The following is a 19,204-nucleotide window of genomic DNA, read 5'->3' as shown; positions in this document are numbered from 1 at the left end:
CCCTCATCTAAACTTAATTAAATAAGAGTGATAAATACTGTCAGGTGACTTAAATGCAATTGCTACCGCACACTATGTGGTTTGGCCTACCTAACATAAAGTGAGATGGGTACGACAGTGTTGAGGATGATAACATATGACCAGAAGGTCAGGAAGCCGGAGAATATTGCATTGATCGTGAGTTCCTTCCACTGAAGATACGCCCAGAAGTTGCTGCCAACTCTCTGCTCCCAAATGGTGTTGCCAATGGCCAAGATGATTCCCATGCAGATGAGAAATCCAAAGATCTGGCAACCCAAAACATAACCGTTAACACTTAAGACTTTTGAAGCAAAAGGAGATTTTATGCAGAATGTCATTCTTCCTAACATCTCTTTTTGTGTTTCACAGAAGAAAGAGCATCATACAGGTTTGGAGCAATACATGGATGAGTAAATCATGACAGAATTTTCACACCAGATTGCTCAAGGTGCATTGTTCCTATAGTTACTTTAGATAAGAATAAAACAAAATGAACTGCCTTTTAGAAAATCTCACGTCATGAGTAAGTGAGTTGCCACATGTCGATCAGTCCCAGCATGCCGTGTACACACTCACCCACAGCACTAATGTGTTCATCAGTATATCGATGCTGGTCCTTTTGAATTTGGTCGTCCCACAGTTCTGCATCAGCTTGGTTTGGAGTCCTGACGTGGCAAAAATCCCACAAGACACACATGGGCCAATGACAAATAAGGGTGACAAAGAATATTAAAAAAGGATATATTTTACAGTATAAAGTTTAAACACAATGTGTAACATTTTTAGAAATGTCATCTTTGTATTCATGTTGGAATCATACATTTGAAAATATGAAAACAAATAATAAATTATATATATATATATATATATATATATATATATATATATATATATATATATATTGTTAAAAATGCCAAGTGGTGTAAACCATTGTCACATGACAACAAAATGCCACACTGACAAAATTGCTTTCCTACTGATTGTTTTATAAATAATAATAAAAGATTATGCCAAACTGCTTATGCCAACATCTCAATATGGTTACACTGCCTAGACATTCTTTACATTAAGCCCCACAAAAAAATTCAAAAAGACTTTTATTATAGAAATTGAAAACATGCTAACCATAAAATCGGCTGATACTATTTTGTATGAATTACATTTATTCATGTATTTTTAGTTTAACTTGATTGATCCGACACATGAAAATGAACATCACGTTCTTGATCTCCACGCAATAAGTGTAGCGCCCAGCTAATCTCGGTACATAATGGATTGCATTAGAAACTATGCATAGTTAATAAATATTAAATACAGATGAGGCAGAAGAACTAGGCATTCAATATGTCTCTAAGGAACATCTACTCAAGGACTGGGATGGCTTATTAATCATCTGAGAAAAAGACATTAAAAATAGAAGTATACTGAATAGAAATGTACCAGCAAAGATAACCAAGCCGAAGCACCACTCTGTGTTACGGAGTATGCAGCCTCTCAAGAGCACTTTCTCGTTGTCCAGTGAATACTTATTATCTCTCCAATACAGAGTCCCCATGAACTTGTCCAGTTTATTGTTGGGAGGCTCACAGATGACTTCCCCTGGGAGACACAATTGAACAAGCAACAGGAATGGCAAAGATGGTGTCAATTCTGAGGCAATTATGGGTATTCTTTTCACAGTTATTTTTGGTTTATCAGTTGATTTGCCCTTATCACGCTAGGGTGTTCTGAATGGTTCTTAGGTGGATGTTTGTTGGCCCAGGTCAAATGTGTACACCCCTAAGTCTCTATGATATTCTGGTCCCAAGGTAGGCTTGGGTCTCGCTATATGAGATTTTTTCACCCATCAAGTGCTACTAATTATTGTTTTCACAATTTCAAGAATGCTGGAGCTACACTTAAATGAATTGGATTAGAATCCAAGCGAAGACACTCAAAATTTCATTTCAAAAGCTCCTTAATAGCTTTGAAAAACATGTGATAGTATACCAAAGGCCCCACGAGAGAAAGCCACAGGGATCAATCTAATCAATGTGGCAGAAGCAATGAGTGTTTTGTGTTTACTCCTGTTGATAAGTTCATTTCTGGTGACGGTGCACTAATCGTGTGTTTCAATCAAAGTTTACCATTAAAGTCTGCCAGCTTTGCAACATCATCCCAGAGGTCTGATGTTACAGTCAAGGCTTGGCGCACCTTCAGGTTGGTCTCCCTGTTGGAAAGAGTTGATGGCTTGAAAGAAGCATTTCCATGTCTTGTTTATATCATGCTCTACATATCGTCCCAAAACCTATCCTATCTCCCTTGGAGCCTAAGAGGTATCTATTTGTATTGTCTGGTAAATAACAAACATTTCATTCTACATAATTACAATAACCTTTTTTTTTCTTTCTTTTAAACCAGCCTAAACTGGTTTGCTGGTTTGTAGCTTCTCAGTTTGCCTAAATGGCCTAAGAAATAAGGTGGTATATATGGAAAACTAGCTAAGACCATCTTAAACAATCTGAGACAAGCAAAAACCAGCATACATTGGTTTAAGCTCCTTTTTTGAGCAGGGTAGTTATCCTTATGTAGCATTGGCAGCTACAAATAAAATTAATTCTACAAATAAGTAGTTGTAGTGTAAATGGTCAGCTCTTATATAGTACTTTTTTTTAACCTTATTGGTATTCAAAGTGCTTGACACTGTGACTCATTCGCCCATTCACCCATTCACACACACATTCATACACCAATGGCGGCAGAGCTGCAGTGCAAGGCGCTAGCCTGCCATTGGTAGCAACTTGGGGTTCAGTGTCTTGCCCAAGGACACTTCGGTATGTGGAGTCATGTGGGCCGGGAATCGAACCGCCAACCCGCTTTCCCACCTGAGCCACAGCAGCCCCAGTGTAGTAACTTGCATATGGTATATGCTAGGCTATCAGGCTAATCAACTAGCAGTACGGTAAACTATCAGACCAATCGGCTATCAGGCTAATCAGCTAAGAGGCTAACGAGTTAGTTTGCAAAACATCACATAATCCAAACACATTTCACGTGAAACTTCTCACCCATCAAGCTCTGCTGTCTCGATATAGCACAGTCCGTATGGCTCACTGCTAGATAGGAGGAGAAGGTCAGCCTAAAGACAACAGATAAAGTCGAGTAAAACTCATAAATCATGTACTGTATGACAGTATACTGTAGAGAATTCTTTACAGTACACTGGACTACAGATGTACACAATGCAGATGATGCTGGTCATATTGTCATCATCAAAATCCAAGCAATAGAACAGTTTTTTCTACACAAAAATTGTTTTCTTTATGACTGAATCAACCATAATAAATTGTTACACCAATAAAAGTCACTTTAAAGGGTTGCATCATATAGAAAGAGATCCTAAAGGTAACAATTGCAGGTTATCAGTTTTACAGTGTAGTATATTCAAAAAGGATTGAAACTTACAGCAACAAACTGATTGTTCTCAAGTTTGATTATATCGCCCACTCTAACATTCATCCATTTTTCATTCTGTAGCCTGAAACAAAGACATTATCGTGTTGTTCTGTTGCACATTTGCATTACCGACACATCTCTTAAAGCATTTACAGTTCAATATTTATGACTCAATAGCACATATATTGCTGAAAATGCTGATACACAGCATAAAGGCACTTACTTTCCATTGATGAGTACCTGAGACTGCCGGTTGTTGACTTGTTGATCACTTTTATGGCGGAACTGAAATCCAAAATAGATCCATCACAGCAATCATGAGTTTAGCTTATTTTATGCAGACTGCAGAGGGTTAAGCAGCCTGTCTTTATACATGCAGTATTTACAATCGTAAAGTAAAACGGGACAAGAATAGATTCTCACATAGTCATCTGTAGCGTCTTTTACAGCTGTGATAGACAGCACCAACACCAAAGGCACAATGGTGGTGAACCAGGACAGAGAGGAGATTTCTGGAATTAACTGGAAGAATGAAGTAGAGTCATAGTTTTGTTACAATAAATACACCTGGGGTGTATTTTATAAAATAATTGTATTTTAAAGGGAAAATAAGGCTTTTATTTCATATATATACACTTGTGCTCATCTTCTAATCTAATGAATGGTTTTTAAGGTGCATTCTGGGAATTTTTTTTGGGAGCGAAGTTGATTGAGTAAACATCAATGGTTTTGTGAAAAAAAAAAATGTAATACAACTTTTATAACTTAAAAAGCTGGCATACCTGCAGTATCAGCAGCACTAGGAAGTAGGCATTTGCAAAGCGTTGGAACTGCTCGAACAAGTTAATGGGCAGGAAGGTGAAGATGTTGTATTTTGCTGTCTTAATTCGATTGTCCTGTGGAAAAAAAGAAATAATCATATTTTTGACAATTCTACCAACATCATTAAATCATAAGAATTTGTTCTAATGTTAAACTGTTCATTATAAAATTGAGAGTTTCAGTCCTAGATGATGGGCAAAACAGCGTTCACTGCACAGTAGCCTATTAACAAAACTGGGACTACATCCTGTAGCTGAAATGTGGCACTTAATGAATAAGAATATATATGAAATACAATTTATTGTTTTTTGGGTGGCTAAAATATGGTTACTGTAGTAAAACCATAGTAAACTGGTTGCAAGGGCATGCAAAATGTACCGTGAGGGAACGCAAAACGTATTGCAAGGGAATGCAAAATATTGCGAGGGTACGCAAAACTATTTCAGAAAAAAAATTCCAATCCCATCCTCTAAGCCTTAGAGTCTAAGGTGCTCTGTAATGTGATTTCCACCACAGAATTCTATTAAACACAATACAGAGTTTGAATGACATGAAAGTATCAAAATAAAAAGACATAAATCTGTTGTGACACATGTTCATTCACTGTAGGACAAACAATGGTGAGAGTGAAAAATATTTTAACAAGATCTAACTTTCTAAAATCTGTGATAAAAGTGCAGACATTTGAAGAAACACTCATTTATGGGAACAGGGATTTATGCCTATACCTCAAATATCACTGCGATAGATTAAGGATTACGGATTACAATTATGAACTTACAGCATAAATGAACCTCTCATTGTAGTCCCGATCGTTGGCTCGAACATGTCGTTCCTCTTCTAGAATTGAACAGAAGTTTTGTTGTAAATTATTACCATTGGGAAATAAAAAATGAGACACCTAAAAGTAACATTTTTGCATAATTCTATAACAGCCCAAATGCAACTTTATATTTCAAAACAAACATGAATTGATACCCAACACCAAATTCCTCCATTAGTATCTTAAAATCTACAATCCCTCTATTTTTAGGGAAAACAAAACCTAATATGTTCCACCAATTGCCTCAAATCTTGACTTCTATGTCTTGCTTGTTCTCCAAATTGATGCTTCTCAAAGTCCATCTCCTCTTGCTGTGCAGATTTTGAAGGTAAGTGGTAAGCAATAAAAGTGGCCTCATTGTTTTCAAAAGAAACTAGCATCAGTGTCTCAAGACAAGCACAACATTATGAGGTCATTAGTGAATATCACTCAGCAAATGATAGCTGTAAAAATAGGAGTGCACAAAGCTCTTCTCAAATGTAAGTGAGCTCCTTTTATTGATTCTTTTGATGTGATAGCAGCCTCCTCCTGGAAGAAATCTTCGATATTGTTTGCTTTCTTCACATTTGTAAGCCTTATGAGTCAGAAGAAAATAAGTCACATAACCCATAGGTCATACTTGTATGACGTAGAAGGTTATTATATTTTCTGTTTCAAAATAAGTTTCGTTTTCATTTCATTTCCCTCTCTGATTGTCAGTTTTAGTATAGATTTTTCAGTATTATCTAGTTTCAGTTTAGTTAGTTAGTTAGTTTCTATAAGTAATTTTGGGCTGCTGTTAATTCGTTAATTTGTTATTTTAATGTTTTTTAAGTTTCTCAGTGCCAACTAGTGATACTGAGATCTAGTGGCATTTTCATGTTTATTGGTGGGTTGTTAAAATAAATATTTCTGTCGATTTAGGTGGGCCTGGGTAGCTTAGCTAGTAAAGATGCTGACTACCACCCCTGGAGCGCGAGTTTGAATCCAGAGCGCGCTGAGTGACTCAAGTCAGGTCTCCTAAGTAACCAAATTGGCCGGTTGCTAAGGAGGGTAGGGTCACATGGGGTAACCTCCTCGTGGTCGCTATAATGTGGTTTGCTCTCAGTGAGGCATGTGATGAGTTGTGCGTGGGTGCCGCAGAGAATAGCGTGAAGCCTCCACACGTGCTATGTCTCCGCATTTTCAATTTCAATTCAAGCTCAAGTACCACCTTCATGTTTTTGCGAGTCGCAATCACCAGGGGTCAGTCAGCCCAACTCCTGCAGTACAGGCAGCGCGCAGCTGTATAGACCACAAACCAATAGCTGTTCAAAGACAGCTGGATGGAGCATAGCAGAATATAGTGGTGTTGAGATGCATTTTCCAGTTTGAAATTAAATTAAACTTGACCCGGTGTCCTAAAAAATGCAGCATTTATAGCTAAAGATGCTGAAAACCAGTGAAATGCAACACGACCACAGTGAAACACTTCAAAAGCATCGCTCTGACGCATGTGCACACAGACCAATGAAAATAGTGCACACGTAATGCAAGAATGCCTCCTGTGAAAACAAATCTACATGTGACAAATCGACAAACTCAATTGCAAAATGGATTGTTGTGGATTGTAGGCCACTGATAGGCTTATGTTCAATTGCTGGGCTTTCCTCCCAACTATTTTTATGTCAATTTTCAATTTGTGCTAAAGAAAGCCGGTATGGAAACACTTTATAAATGATATGCATATAATTAACATTTCTGACCATTTGTTCACAAGAACGAAGTTTTTAATTAACAGAATTCTTATATTTTCATAGTTATTTTTATAATTATATATTTAATTATCTTCATTTGGGGCCATTTTTCAGCAAATATTGATTTATGCAATTAATATTGATTAATTACATTAATCGGCATATCATAATTTGATTTAAAAAAAATTATTGACTGTCCAAGTATTAAAAATTAAAACGAAATGTTGTTTGTGGTAATCTTATTATATTTTAGTTTGTTTGGGAAAAAAAATATTTTATTAAAATGTATTGAAAATGTATGTTTTCATTTTATCCTAAATAACAAAAATATTCTATTTTTCTTATTAAAAATAATATAATTGCATAGAATAACAGTTTCCAAAACTCTTTCAAGCTCTTAAAAGACACTTCCCCTTTTTAACTCCTTGCAAACCCAAGCCTTTGCCACTATACCTTGTCCAGGTGCTTTCGAGCGTGGGTTCCAACCTCCTCTCCATGGTACTAACATCCATAGCCATCGCAGTGCCATTGCCTGTCTGCAATGTCATTCTTTGAGTGGCACAAACAAATGTTCAGACATTAGTCAGGAGTACAATGCCCAACATCAAATTCAAACTTTATTGCAAATCAATCAAATTAAACAGACAGTCCAATCATATGATACTCCATAGTCTGCGGTGTCTACTTTCTGTTGGGCAGCTAATTCTGAGAACACTGGATTCCTCTGGAATGTATCAGACAATGCCTACACTTGCCTTTGAGTGCAAGAGACTGAAGTGTGTCTTTAGCCACGCCTGTGAAATTTCTACACCTGCAGGGCTAATGGGTATTAACATAAAATTACACCTAATCATTTACTTGCTTTAACTAGGAGTTAATGAGACATCTTGCATTATAAACACAGAGACCTTGCCTTTGTAAAAGGCCATAGGAACATTTTATTGCTCTTTCATAGCTAAGCTATGCTCTAGGGTCAGCAGAAGACTGAAGTAGCTCGATGAACATGCAAGATGGGGGACTTTACTGATCTACTAAAGGATTTACTGTACAACATGGCAGATGTTCTTAGTGTTGCCTGAAACATCATAATGACATGAAACATTAATCATGTTAACCAATGTTATGTCAACTCAGATACATAACATTAATGATCAGGTTTGAATCAACTGAAATTTGGGATCCAGTTTATATTTTGCTGAGTGTAACATAATATCATGCCCTGAACAGGAGTCAAGTTGTGTGACACAGATTGGTGAGTGTTACAGTATATTGCACTGCAGTTGCACCGTACACTCCAGACTTCCTTCAAGTTCTGCTAAATTTCACGTTTACTGCCAGACGAGCTGAACAGGAACTGTAACTGTGCAAGACTCACCAAATAAGCTTGTTGCTATCGTAGTTTTGAAATTATATGAGATATAAGATGCTTTCTTAGCATTTTTGCACAAGTGTAAAGCAATAAGAGTCATTCAAATGTTCTCATAACTTGCCCTTGGAGTGATCTGTTCTGTTCATGTGTGGCTTAATTTGGCCCGTTACTATTAATGCTGCTCAAACTATGATTTAGGGTTTTAAAATGATCCCTAACCCCAAGGATTAAATGCCAGTGTGTAACTCATCCCACAATATTTGTGTTATGGATGTGAATGATACATCAAACCAAGTGGCCGATTGAGGAAAGTTGTGCTTTTGCTTTTCAAACTGATATACTAAACTTGCATTGAAGGAGAGACCCAAGCCATATCTCTGGACCAGAATATCATAGAGACTTGACCATGGAAGTACCCACCTTGAAACCATATATAACACCATAGCAACCAGCTACTAACACCCTAGCAGCCATCCAGGACACCCTAGCAACCACAAAACAATGCCCCTGGCAACCACCCAAAACACTCAAGCACTGTGGCGGTGAGTTTTACACAGGCGAGTACCCTCACACAGTCTTCAGAAAATGTCTTAAAAAAAAGTCAGATTGCAGATTTTAACAGGAAAACCACACAATCCTTTACCACAACTTCTACATTTCTTCTGGCTCCACCCCTTATGGACAAGGAAAATAACTTCTCTTCTAAAGAATTGACTAACTACACATTTCTTTGCCAGAAGAGCCTAGTAAATAATTTCTGAATTAGCATGTACTAGTTCACTGGTAGCTATGGCTTTGTGAACATGATAATTGTTTCCTTATTTAGCGCAGGTCCTACAGTTGTAGTCAACCATTAATAATTGAACAGCTTCCACACCCAGAGATCCAGCAGATGAGTTTCCACTCAGTTCACACATTTGATCACAGCAGACAAATGGTACATAATGCATAACATCTCATATTACTTTGCCACACTTTTTTGCTTGTTTCAGTAGGTCAACTGTTAGAGCATGATGATAATAATGCTAAGGTCATAAGTTTGTTTCCCAGGAAACACAAATAATGATAAAAAGTATAGGCATACTTTAAATGCCCTGTAAGTCACTATATGATAATGGTGTATCCTAAATGAACAACTGTACACAATGTAAAGAAGCTTAAAGACACAGTGAAATGCTTGACTTTAGACTCTTTGGCCGTATGAAATGGCTTTAGCCAGAGGAGAACTGGCTCCCCTAAGTCTGGTTTCTGCCAAGCTTTTTTTCTCAACTTACTGAGATCTTATGGATCTTATGTTCCTTGCCACGGTCGCCATTGGCTTGCACACTGGGGACTTAAAGTCAAATATTATAGGCATGATTGTCAGTGAAGCTGTTCAATGGGGACTTTATGACATTTATGACACTAACGGACATTACAGTTTGATTTCCTATAAAGCTGCTTTTGGAAAACAAAAGCACTAAACAAATAAATGTTTAATGAGTACAGTTATCATTCCTGTGTTGATACATTGCCTATTGTTGTGGCTTCCCTTTCTGATGTTCTGATTTTAGTGTAGGGAAAAAAAGGAAAGAAAAACGCTTGGTGACAGAATCACTTTGGATTTTGCATTTGTGATGATATGCAGCTGAGTGCGATGACAATGTTCAGATCAGCTTGATGTCTTGTCAGTTCTTCAGTAAAAGAAGATGCTCATTGGTCACTTGACGAGAACACAAACAAGCAAGATGTTTTTTTTTTGTATTATTAAGCCATTAATTCTGCAAGTCCCGACGGTCAACTGATTAATGACCTGCTGCTGAGAGAATGCTGACTTCGTCTCCCTCCACTTGACCAGTGATTATGTTAATGAGCTCACACCTGAAGATCACTGGAAAATCGGCTAGTGTGATGCTGGCTTTAGAAAGAGGGACATTCTCATTGTAGAGAGCATTTTATGCTGCCTTCACATGTTTTCAGAATTACCACAAATAAGAATTTCCTACTCGGAAGTTGCACATGAATGCCCCCTCAAATCGTAATTACTACTGGGAAACTCAGAGAATATTTTTATACAAAGTTTCCAAGCTAATAAGTGGAGGTGTATGCATACTCATCGTGATCACACAGGAAATCAACATGTTGTTTCTGAAAGTGCAAGTACCCTCAATTCTACCCCATATTGCTGCATAACTGACAAGCACTATCCCCCATCAGCCATTTTTGCATCATCTCGACCATGACCATCCATTCCTTTAGTGCTAATGATAGCCATTTGTGCGAGCAACCTCCGAGACACAGATTCTGGTCCCATGGGAACAAGAAAGTAATTGTGTTCAGATAAACAATGAATAGTGTGATTCGAAGGTTGCATTTTCTCTCTAAAATTAAATTTTTCTCCACTGATGGTCAGGTTTAGGGTTGGGGTTTGGGTTAGGGCATATGGTTAATACAATTTGTATTCATGTTGACTGTATTACATCATTTACAACAAAGAATATAACTTGCTTTTGGCACAACTCTGTGGACATTTCACCAGGAAACTGGAGCTCACACGTGTCCATATGTTCAACAGCACTTCCAGCTTCAGCCACTGGGGGCAGTTATTCGAATTTCAGTAAGAACAGACTGATTTCAGCAGCAGAATTTTCTATCTATTGTTGCCGAATTCTCTGTGAGATCAGTCTGATAGCATCAATACTTAAAAAAAAATTCCGGCACTAATTTGGAACAATTATTTGCTAGAGTTATAGTTAAAGAAGATAAAGCTGCATTCACCTCTTAAATTTGCAAGAGGGCTCTAAGTGACTAATAGGTGTAAATGTACATTTACATTTATTCATTTGGCAGACGCTTTTATCCAAAGCGACTTACAAAAGAGGAAGAACATCAGCGAATCATCTTAGGGAGACAGTGGTACAAAAAGTGCCATATTACAAAGTTTCACTATCATCAGAATAGTATACAAAACAGATTTAAGCACAACAAGAAATGTAAAAAAATTTAAACTTCCTATTTCGGACAACATTCTTACAACACTGGCTTCCCAACTTCCCACTTTTCAACATACTGTAAATGTATTACATTTGCATCACATATGCAACACACTCTAAAATTTCACCAAGCAACACAAAGTAAAACACAAAAGAAAAATACCTACAGGTTTCACCTTCATGTCCCCTAATGAGACTGTAAATGACCTCCGTACAGTCTGCCATGTTTTTAAAAGACGAATAAATGATTACACTGTTGCCCAAGGGCAAGTAACATATATATCTGTGGTTTATCCAAGGTCAAAGAGGCAAAACCCTGCATCATTGGTGGACCCGTTACCTTTTCCTTCTCATGATCACAAACGCACTCAATTAAAGTCTCATCACATGGTATGCTTCAAACATCAGCATCCTTACAGCAGCAAAGTCAATGCTTTATCTCTGTGGAGCAGCAAACCATGGAATAAAGAACCAATGAGTGATGATGTCACAGGAAGAAGATGCAAACTGTCCTTTCTTTATAAAGGACTGATTAACTATAGCTGGGTATTAAAACCAGTTTCATTTGTTTGTGCAAAAGAGACACCAAGAGCAACAGCAACAATCACAAGAGGGGGGTGTTATCAAGGTTTCTAGGCAACAAGGCCTGAGAAGAGGAGAAGACCACATAGTTGAAATACTGTTGCTAGAAATAAAGGTATTAAAGGCAGGACTTAAGTATAAACTATGAGAGGAGATCCTTTGTTCAGCAGAATTCGATCTGTGAAAATACTGTAGACGCTGTAATTATCTGGTTGTTTGAGGTACCTATAGCTAATAATGTGACTACTATTGGTGTCAATTCTAACAAGTGTTGCTGTTATAAGTCTATTTTTCATTACTGTAATATGTCAGTACATTTAAAGGAATATTCCAGGTTGAATACAAGTTAAGCTCAATCAACAGCATTTGTGGCAAAATGTTAATTATCACAAAAAATTATTTAGACTTGTCCCTCCTTTTCTTTAAAAATGGAAAAATCAAGGTAACAGAGAGGCACTTTGAAACATCCTGCTTGTGTTTTTGTGTTTTCTGTGTTCTTGTGTTCTGCCTGTGCTGTTTCTCCCTCTCTTTCTCAGATACATTCCGGTTTGCCTGTCACTAAGCATAGGATTGGCAGTTCAATTGGTGCATGCTTTTAAAAAAGGGTGCATCACAGGTAGATGAGGAGCTCAGTCCAAAATTGTGCCACATGTCTGAGAGTTCCACAGATTCTCCCTACAGCTGACAGACCAAATGTTCTTTTTGTATCAATCCAATATTTGATAAGTTGATGTCTAATGTGTTCTTTTCAATTGCTTACTTCATTAGTGAAGTCAGAGCATAGGGGTGGCCTGCCGATTATTTTGCTAAACATGATTTGTGATTTTTGTTTCATGTTAGAAAGTGAGGGAAGGCCTTTGTATTTTATTTCTTTCATTGGCATTAGGTTATTTATATTCTGAGTTTTGTTTTAGTTCTTTGTGTTTATTATTTTGTCCTTTGGGCACCCTGAAGCCACTGCGCCAACTCTTTCTATTTAAGATAATAAATTAAAACTTCGATATAACCCTGTTTTCTGGCAGCTGGGGCGGGAATCCACCAAAATAAAACTCTTATTGCGCCCTTACCGCTAGACAGGACGTAATAAATGGGGGCTCGTCCAGGATTTTGCTTTTGCTCAATTGGACAGCGACAGGTTAGATAGGTCAGGTTCGGTTCCATCAACAGTGACTTGGACACAACAGGTTACACTACAGGGAAGTCTGAACTTCTATCTGCATCTAAAAAACTGTTAGAAATAGGGGGTCTGGGTAGCTAAGTGGTAAAGATGCTGGCTACCACCCCTGGAGTTCACTAGTTCGAATCCCAGGGCGTGCTGATTGACTCCAGCTGGGTCTCCTAAGCAACCAAATTGGCCCGGTTGCTAGGGAGAGTAGATTCACACAGGGAAACCTCCTCATGATCGGTATAATGTGGTTCGCTCTCGGTGGGGAGTGTGTGTGGATGCTGCGGTCGATGGCGTAAAGCCTACACATGTGCTATATCTCCGCGGTAATGCACTCAACAAGCCATGTGATAAGATGCGTGGGTTGACAGTCTCAGTGGAGGTAGCTGAGATTTGTCCTCCGCCACCCGGATTGAGGCGAGTCACTATGCCACCACGAGGACTTAGAACACATTGGGAATTGGGCATTCCAAATTGGGAGAAAAAAAACCTGTTATAAATATCCAGCTTATCACCCAATTTTTGTGACTGAGCTTGTGTAATCACGCAAGCAGCGAACACGGATGGAAATACAAAGACTAAATGATCAGAGTTGGGTGGTTCAAAGAATGAAATTTCAATACATCTGTAAGGGGGAGCATATTTCCACCAACCAAATTATTCTCCAGAATAAATGTGACCCCTTTCACGGGTAAATGGTAACTTTCACTAAGCCCTTTATTAAATCAGATTGAATGTGCACATTATTTAACGGACCTTTCAAAACACCAATCTCAATCCCTTGTGGGAGAATATCAGAACCACAGAAGGTTTCACTTGGAAAAGGCAAAACATTCTTCAAAGCAAAAGATTGTGCTGCACTTTTGTCACGCAAAATCATAAATCGGATATGGTATTTCTCTAGGCCGCTCAGAGAGACCATTCCCTTGCAAACAAACTGATCGTCAACTGTGACAATTTCCAAATTAGATTGCTCATCTACCAACCAAACTTTTTGTTCGACCGATTCTTCTTTTTTAAGACTGGACAACCAGCAATGAGATGAACGGACTTCATGAACGGATGGCAATAAAACATTTGTGTGTTTCATTTAGTGGCAGTTTATTTCAATGTTTTTGAACTTTTACTGCTTTTTTTCCTGAACTGTATGAATGTCGACACAAAATCGTCTGCACAATATGCAGATTAAGCATATTAAGCAAATTTTTTTGCATTATGGTAATGAGAATTGGTTGGAATGTGCATAATTATTTTGAAATCAAACATCATAATAATGTTTTTAGGCTTCATTATCTTTATGCAAAATATAATTTCTTATTTTTTTCTTTTGATTTTGGGGTGAATGTGTCCTGGTCATGTCTTTGGGAGATTCACCAATGATTTGAGCTCAATTTATAATTAGGAAAGTTACCGTATTAACTAATAAGTCTAAGAAATAGATCTTAAATCAATCCTAAAATGACAGCAAAAGTACATTAAACCACACTGAACTGTTTTAAACACATGGTTTTACAACATTTTGGAAAAACTGACTACAAAAACATGAAAACACATTAACATTTCTAAACATGAAAGCTGGGTTATTTTATTTAATTTTTTTGGCTTTCATATTTTTCATCTTTAACTCATTTGAAAGCATGTAAGCATATGATTTTTGCAGCTATTCTTACCAAAGCAGACGTCCTTCTTCCAAATTGCCATAATATCAGGCCATCTCCGATGGGTTCTAAGTGTTTCTCTGTAAAACATTATGCCAGGAAATGAAGCGTGAGCATTAAATAATACAAATAATACATTTTCCATCAACATCATGCTGATCAAAATAACCAGAAATTAGTTTTGAAGACTATGGCTATGTTCACACAGAAGCAGAATAAGGTCATGTTTGGAGTGTTAAATACGGTTCTGTTCACACTGTTCCAGAATGAACATGACCAGGTCTAACGGGGGCTAGGGGGACATCGCCCCCCTACATTTCCTTGTGCCCACCCTAAAAACTTCTGACACCCCCCCAAAACTAACGCCAAAACACGATCAAGGGGGACCAACCCAAGCCAAATTATCAAAGAGAGGCACCCCATGGTGCTACAAAGCAAAAAACAGTTGCCCAGCCTATAGATCAAAATGCACACCCAAAGTTCACAAGTATTGCCCTTAATTATGATAGACACTGACTACACCAATATATGACAGAAGTGATGCAGTTTAAGTCAAGTAAAATGTTTAGGACTTCCTACCGAATTTTAAGAGCGAGTTCCTCAAAGTCATATTGTTCATCTAGATATGTTTGATTGTATTAAAGGGCACAAAGCGGATGACAGTGAATCATCTAGAGTCACACAGGTAATTGTCTTTTAAAGAGCACGCAATTCTAGCTTTTTTATGTCTGACATTGTTCTCCCATATCACCCTAATGAAAGCCCAAAGGAACTGTAGCCCTTGGAAACCCATCACAGGAACACACCACAGGGCTAGCATGCAGTAAACACAGGTGATCCCGATAAAACCAAGAGTTTGCAGTTTCCTGCCATATGGTGGGTTAGCAAGACAAAGTGATTTGCAGTGAAAAGGTGACTACTGTCAGAGGTATATTATGATGAAAGTATCCTCAGTGTGACAAAGGGGTTCATTGAAAATAAACATGGATTTAGGGGAAATTCAGAAATCTTTAATCTATAAAGGCACCTGAAATACTGACCCTAAATGACTAAATGACAAATGAAATACTGACCCTAAATGACATATATAATTATATATGTACTGTATGTGTGTGGACGGATGGACGGACAGACGGACGGACAGACACACAGACATATAGATTTTTTTTTCACATCTATTTGTAGAAAACATTCCCTGTCTTAGTTCAGTTAAGATCACTACTTTATTTTAAGAAGTTGAAATGTCAGAATAATAGTAGAGAGAATTATTTATTTCAGCTTTCATCACATTCCCAGTGGGTCTGAATTTTACATACACTTTGTTAGTATTAGGTAGCATTGCCTTTAAATTGTTTAACTTGGGTAAAACATTTTGTATAGCCTTCTACATGTTTCTCATATGAAGTTGCTGGAATTTTGTCCCATTCCTCCAGACAGAACTGGTGTAACTGTGTCAGGTTTGCAGACCACCTTGCTCGCACACACTTTTTCAGTTCTGCCCACAAATGTTCTATCGGACTGAGGTCAGGGCTTTGTGATGGTCACTCCAATACCTTGACTTTGTTGTCCTTAAGCCATTTTGCCACAACTGTAGAGGTATGCTTGGGGTCATTGTCCATTTGGAAGACCCATTTGTGACTGAGCTTTAACTTCCTGGCTGATGTCTTGAGATGTTGCTTCAACTTATCCACATAATTTTCCTTCCTCATGATGACATCTATTTTGTGAAGTGCACCAGTCCTTCATGCGGCAAAGCACCCCCACAACATGATGTTGCCACCCCCATGATTCACGGTTGAGATAGTGTTCTTCGGCTTGCAAGCCTCACCCTTTTTCCTCCAAACATAACAATGGTCATCATGGCCAAACAGACCAGAGGACATTTCTCCAAAAATATATTTTTCCCCATGTGCATTTGCAAACTGTATTCTGGCTTTTTTTATAGCTTTTTTTTTTTTCCTCTTATGGAGCAGTGGCTTCTTCCTTGCTGAGCAGCCTTTCAGGTTGTGTCGATATACAACTCGTTTTACTGTGGATATAGATACTTGTCTACCTGTTTCCTCCAGTATCTTAACAAGGTCCTGTGCTGTTGTTCTGGGATTGATTTGCACTTTTCGCAGCAAATTACATTAATCTAGGAGACAGAATGCATCTGCTTCCTGAGCGGTATGATGGCTGCGTGGTCCCTGTGTTTATACTTGCATACTATTGTTTGTACAGATGAACGTGGTACCTTCTGGGATTTGAAAATTGCTCTCAAAGATGAACCAGACTTGTGGAGGTCCACGTATTTTGTGTTTTTTTTTTGTCTGAGGTCTTGGCTGATTTCTTTTGATTTTCCCATGATGTCAAGCAAAGAGGCACTGAGTTTGAATATAGGCCTTAAAATACATCCACAGGTACTCCTCCAATTCAGTATACCTTTTATCAGAAGCTATAATTGTCTAAAGGATTGACATCATTTTCTGGAATTTTCTAAGCTGCACAAAGGCACAGTTAACTTAGTGTATGTAAACTTCTGACCCACTGGAATTGTGATATAGTCAATTAAAAGTGAAACAATCTGTCTGTAAACAATTGTTGGAAAAATGACTTGTGTCATGCACAAAGTAGATGTCCTAAATGACTTGCAAAAACTATAGTTTGCTAATATTACATTTGTGGAGTGGTTAAAAAATTAGTTTTAATGACTTCAACCTAAGTGTATGTAAACTTCTGACTTCAAATATAGATAGATAGATAGATAGATAGATAGATAGATAGATAGATAGATAGATAGATAGATAGATAGATAGATAGATAGATAGATAGATAGATAGATAGATAGATAGATAGATAGATAGTCAAAATGAGTTGGGATGTAGATATAAAATAAATTGATTAAGCTCGATGATTACAATAAATTATCATGTTTTATACACGATCTGCGACAGAAGGCAATGATATCCCATTGAATTAACGCATAACCATCAGTAATATATGCTGTAACGCTCATCGCTCACAACTGCGGTGCATCAATACACCTCATTCAGCAGCACTTTATCATGATACATTATTCATAATGAAACAAAACGTCAAACGCTTACCGAAAACATGCTCCATCCATTCATCTAGGGCTCTACTCCTGAGGCAGGGTGGAGTAACACTTCCATAACAAATAAAGCGGAAAACACCAGACAGATTTACAGAATCACCTCTCTCTCTCTCTCTCTCTCTCTCTCTCTCTCTCTCTCTCTCTCTCTCCACCACACACACACGCGCGCGCGATCATTTCAGTTCGTACAAATCCGTAAAGCGCAAAACATCGTTTGTTCTGAACACACACACACAAGTTGATCAAGACGTGAAAACAACCTTCGAAGATATATATATATATATTTAATGTATCAATAGGTGTAATATTGAAATTTGAAATAGGCTAAGCAGGTTATCTTCTTTCGTCTCACAGAATAAAGTCCGTTATTTCAGTTAATGACGCAACATTCGAGTCACGAGCTATTCAAATGCATGATTGACAGCTATTCATGAATGTAATGGTATAAAATGTCGCATTACATTAAATAATTAACACACATTTTTTTTTTTAGGTATTTAGCCTAATAGTATGGCCATTAAAAAAATGCATAACTGAATTGAAGCTAACGGTTTTATATGTAGTTATGTTGAAACTAGCCTACATGAAGTCCAATCCCTCACATACTGTATAACCATAACAAATGTTTGACTTTTTTCAAAAGTAAGTATGGTTTGGTGCAGAAAATGCTTGATAATAATTGTTTTTATTAGTAAAATTATATTAGTAGGCTATTAGTAAATACATTATATTTACAATATATTAGTAACATTTTTATTAGATAAAAATTCCAAATAATTAGTTATTTTCTTAATTTTACCTTAATCTAAACAGTATATCTATTGTTTTATATGATTAAACATAATAAGCATATTTGTGTGCATAGTTGTGCTTGAAGAGTGTGTTATCTACATGATTTACACTGGTGGCCAAAAGTTTGGAATAATGAACAGAATTTGCTGTTTCAGAAAGAAATTGGTACTTTAATTCACCAAAGTGGCATTCAACTGATCACAAAGTATAGTCAGGACATTAGTGATGTAAAAGCACCATCACTATTTGAAAAAGTCATTTTTTATCAAATCTAGACAGACCCCATCAGCAGTCATCACTCAAACACCTTATCCTTGAGTAATCATGCTAAATTGATCATTTGGTACTAGAAAATAATTTGCCATTATATCAAACACAGTTGAAAGACATTTGGTTTGTTAAATGAAGCTTAACATTGTCTTAGTGTTTGTTTTTGAGCTGCAACAGTATGCAATAGACTGGAATGTCTTTAGGTTAAAAATGGCAAAAAAAGAAACAACTTTCTCTAGAAACTCGTCAGTCAAACATTGTTTTGAGGAATGAAGGCTACACAATGCTTGAAATGGCCAAACAACTGAAGATTTCATAATGAAGGTGTACACTACAGTCTTCAAAAACAAAGGACAACTGACTCTAACAAGGACAGAAATAGATGTGGACAGCCAGATGTACAACTAAACAAGAGGATATGTTCATCAGAGTCTCTAGTTTGAAAAATAGACACACATGTCCTCAGCTGACAGCTTCATTGAATTC

The 19,204-nt window shown here is 37.3% G+C and overlaps 1 protein-coding gene across 2 annotated transcripts in view; it reads right to left on the bottom strand.

Annotated features, from left to right (window-relative positions):
* The window catches only part of LOC127640093 (phospholipid-transporting ATPase ID-like), a 45,299-nt gene extending 27,543 nt beyond the window's left edge, over nucleotides 1–17,756 (bottom strand). Inside the window, exons 1-13 of one of the 2 annotated variants that reach the window (XM_052122487.1) lie at nucleotides 17,649–17,756; nucleotides 14,575–14,642; nucleotides 7,270–7,365; nucleotides 5,060–5,118; nucleotides 4,239–4,352; nucleotides 3,880–3,978; nucleotides 3,680–3,741; nucleotides 3,466–3,538; nucleotides 3,069–3,139; nucleotides 2,148–2,230; nucleotides 1,462–1,620; nucleotides 598–686; nucleotides 91–287 (exon numbers count right to left, since the gene is read on the bottom strand). In XM_052122487.1, coding sequence (XP_051978447.1) covers nucleotides 91–287; nucleotides 598–686; nucleotides 1,462–1,620; nucleotides 2,148–2,230; nucleotides 3,069–3,139; nucleotides 3,466–3,538; nucleotides 3,680–3,741; nucleotides 3,880–3,978; nucleotides 4,239–4,352; nucleotides 5,060–5,118; nucleotides 7,270–7,345 — 1,082 coding nt within the window. In that variant the 5' untranslated portion in view covers nucleotides 7,346–7,365; nucleotides 14,575–14,642; nucleotides 17,649–17,756. Of the gene's footprint in view, nucleotides 1–90; nucleotides 288–597; nucleotides 687–1,461; nucleotides 1,621–2,147; nucleotides 2,231–3,068; nucleotides 3,140–3,465; nucleotides 3,539–3,679; nucleotides 3,742–3,879; nucleotides 3,979–4,238; nucleotides 4,353–5,059; nucleotides 5,119–7,269; nucleotides 7,524–14,574; nucleotides 14,643–17,648 lie in introns of those variants that run through there. The other variant, XM_052122488.1, reaches the window with a different exon arrangement.
* Between the last annotated feature and the right edge of the window lie 1,448 nt (nucleotides 17,757–19,204).

Source organism: Xyrauchen texanus, chromosome 49, assembly GCF_025860055.1.
Source record: "Xyrauchen texanus isolate HMW12.3.18 chromosome 49, RBS_HiC_50CHRs, whole genome shotgun sequence".
NCBI classification, from domain to species: Eukaryota; Metazoa; Chordata; class Actinopteri; order Cypriniformes; family Catostomidae; genus Xyrauchen; species Xyrauchen texanus.
This window is presented reverse-complemented; position numbering and strand designations above follow the sequence as displayed.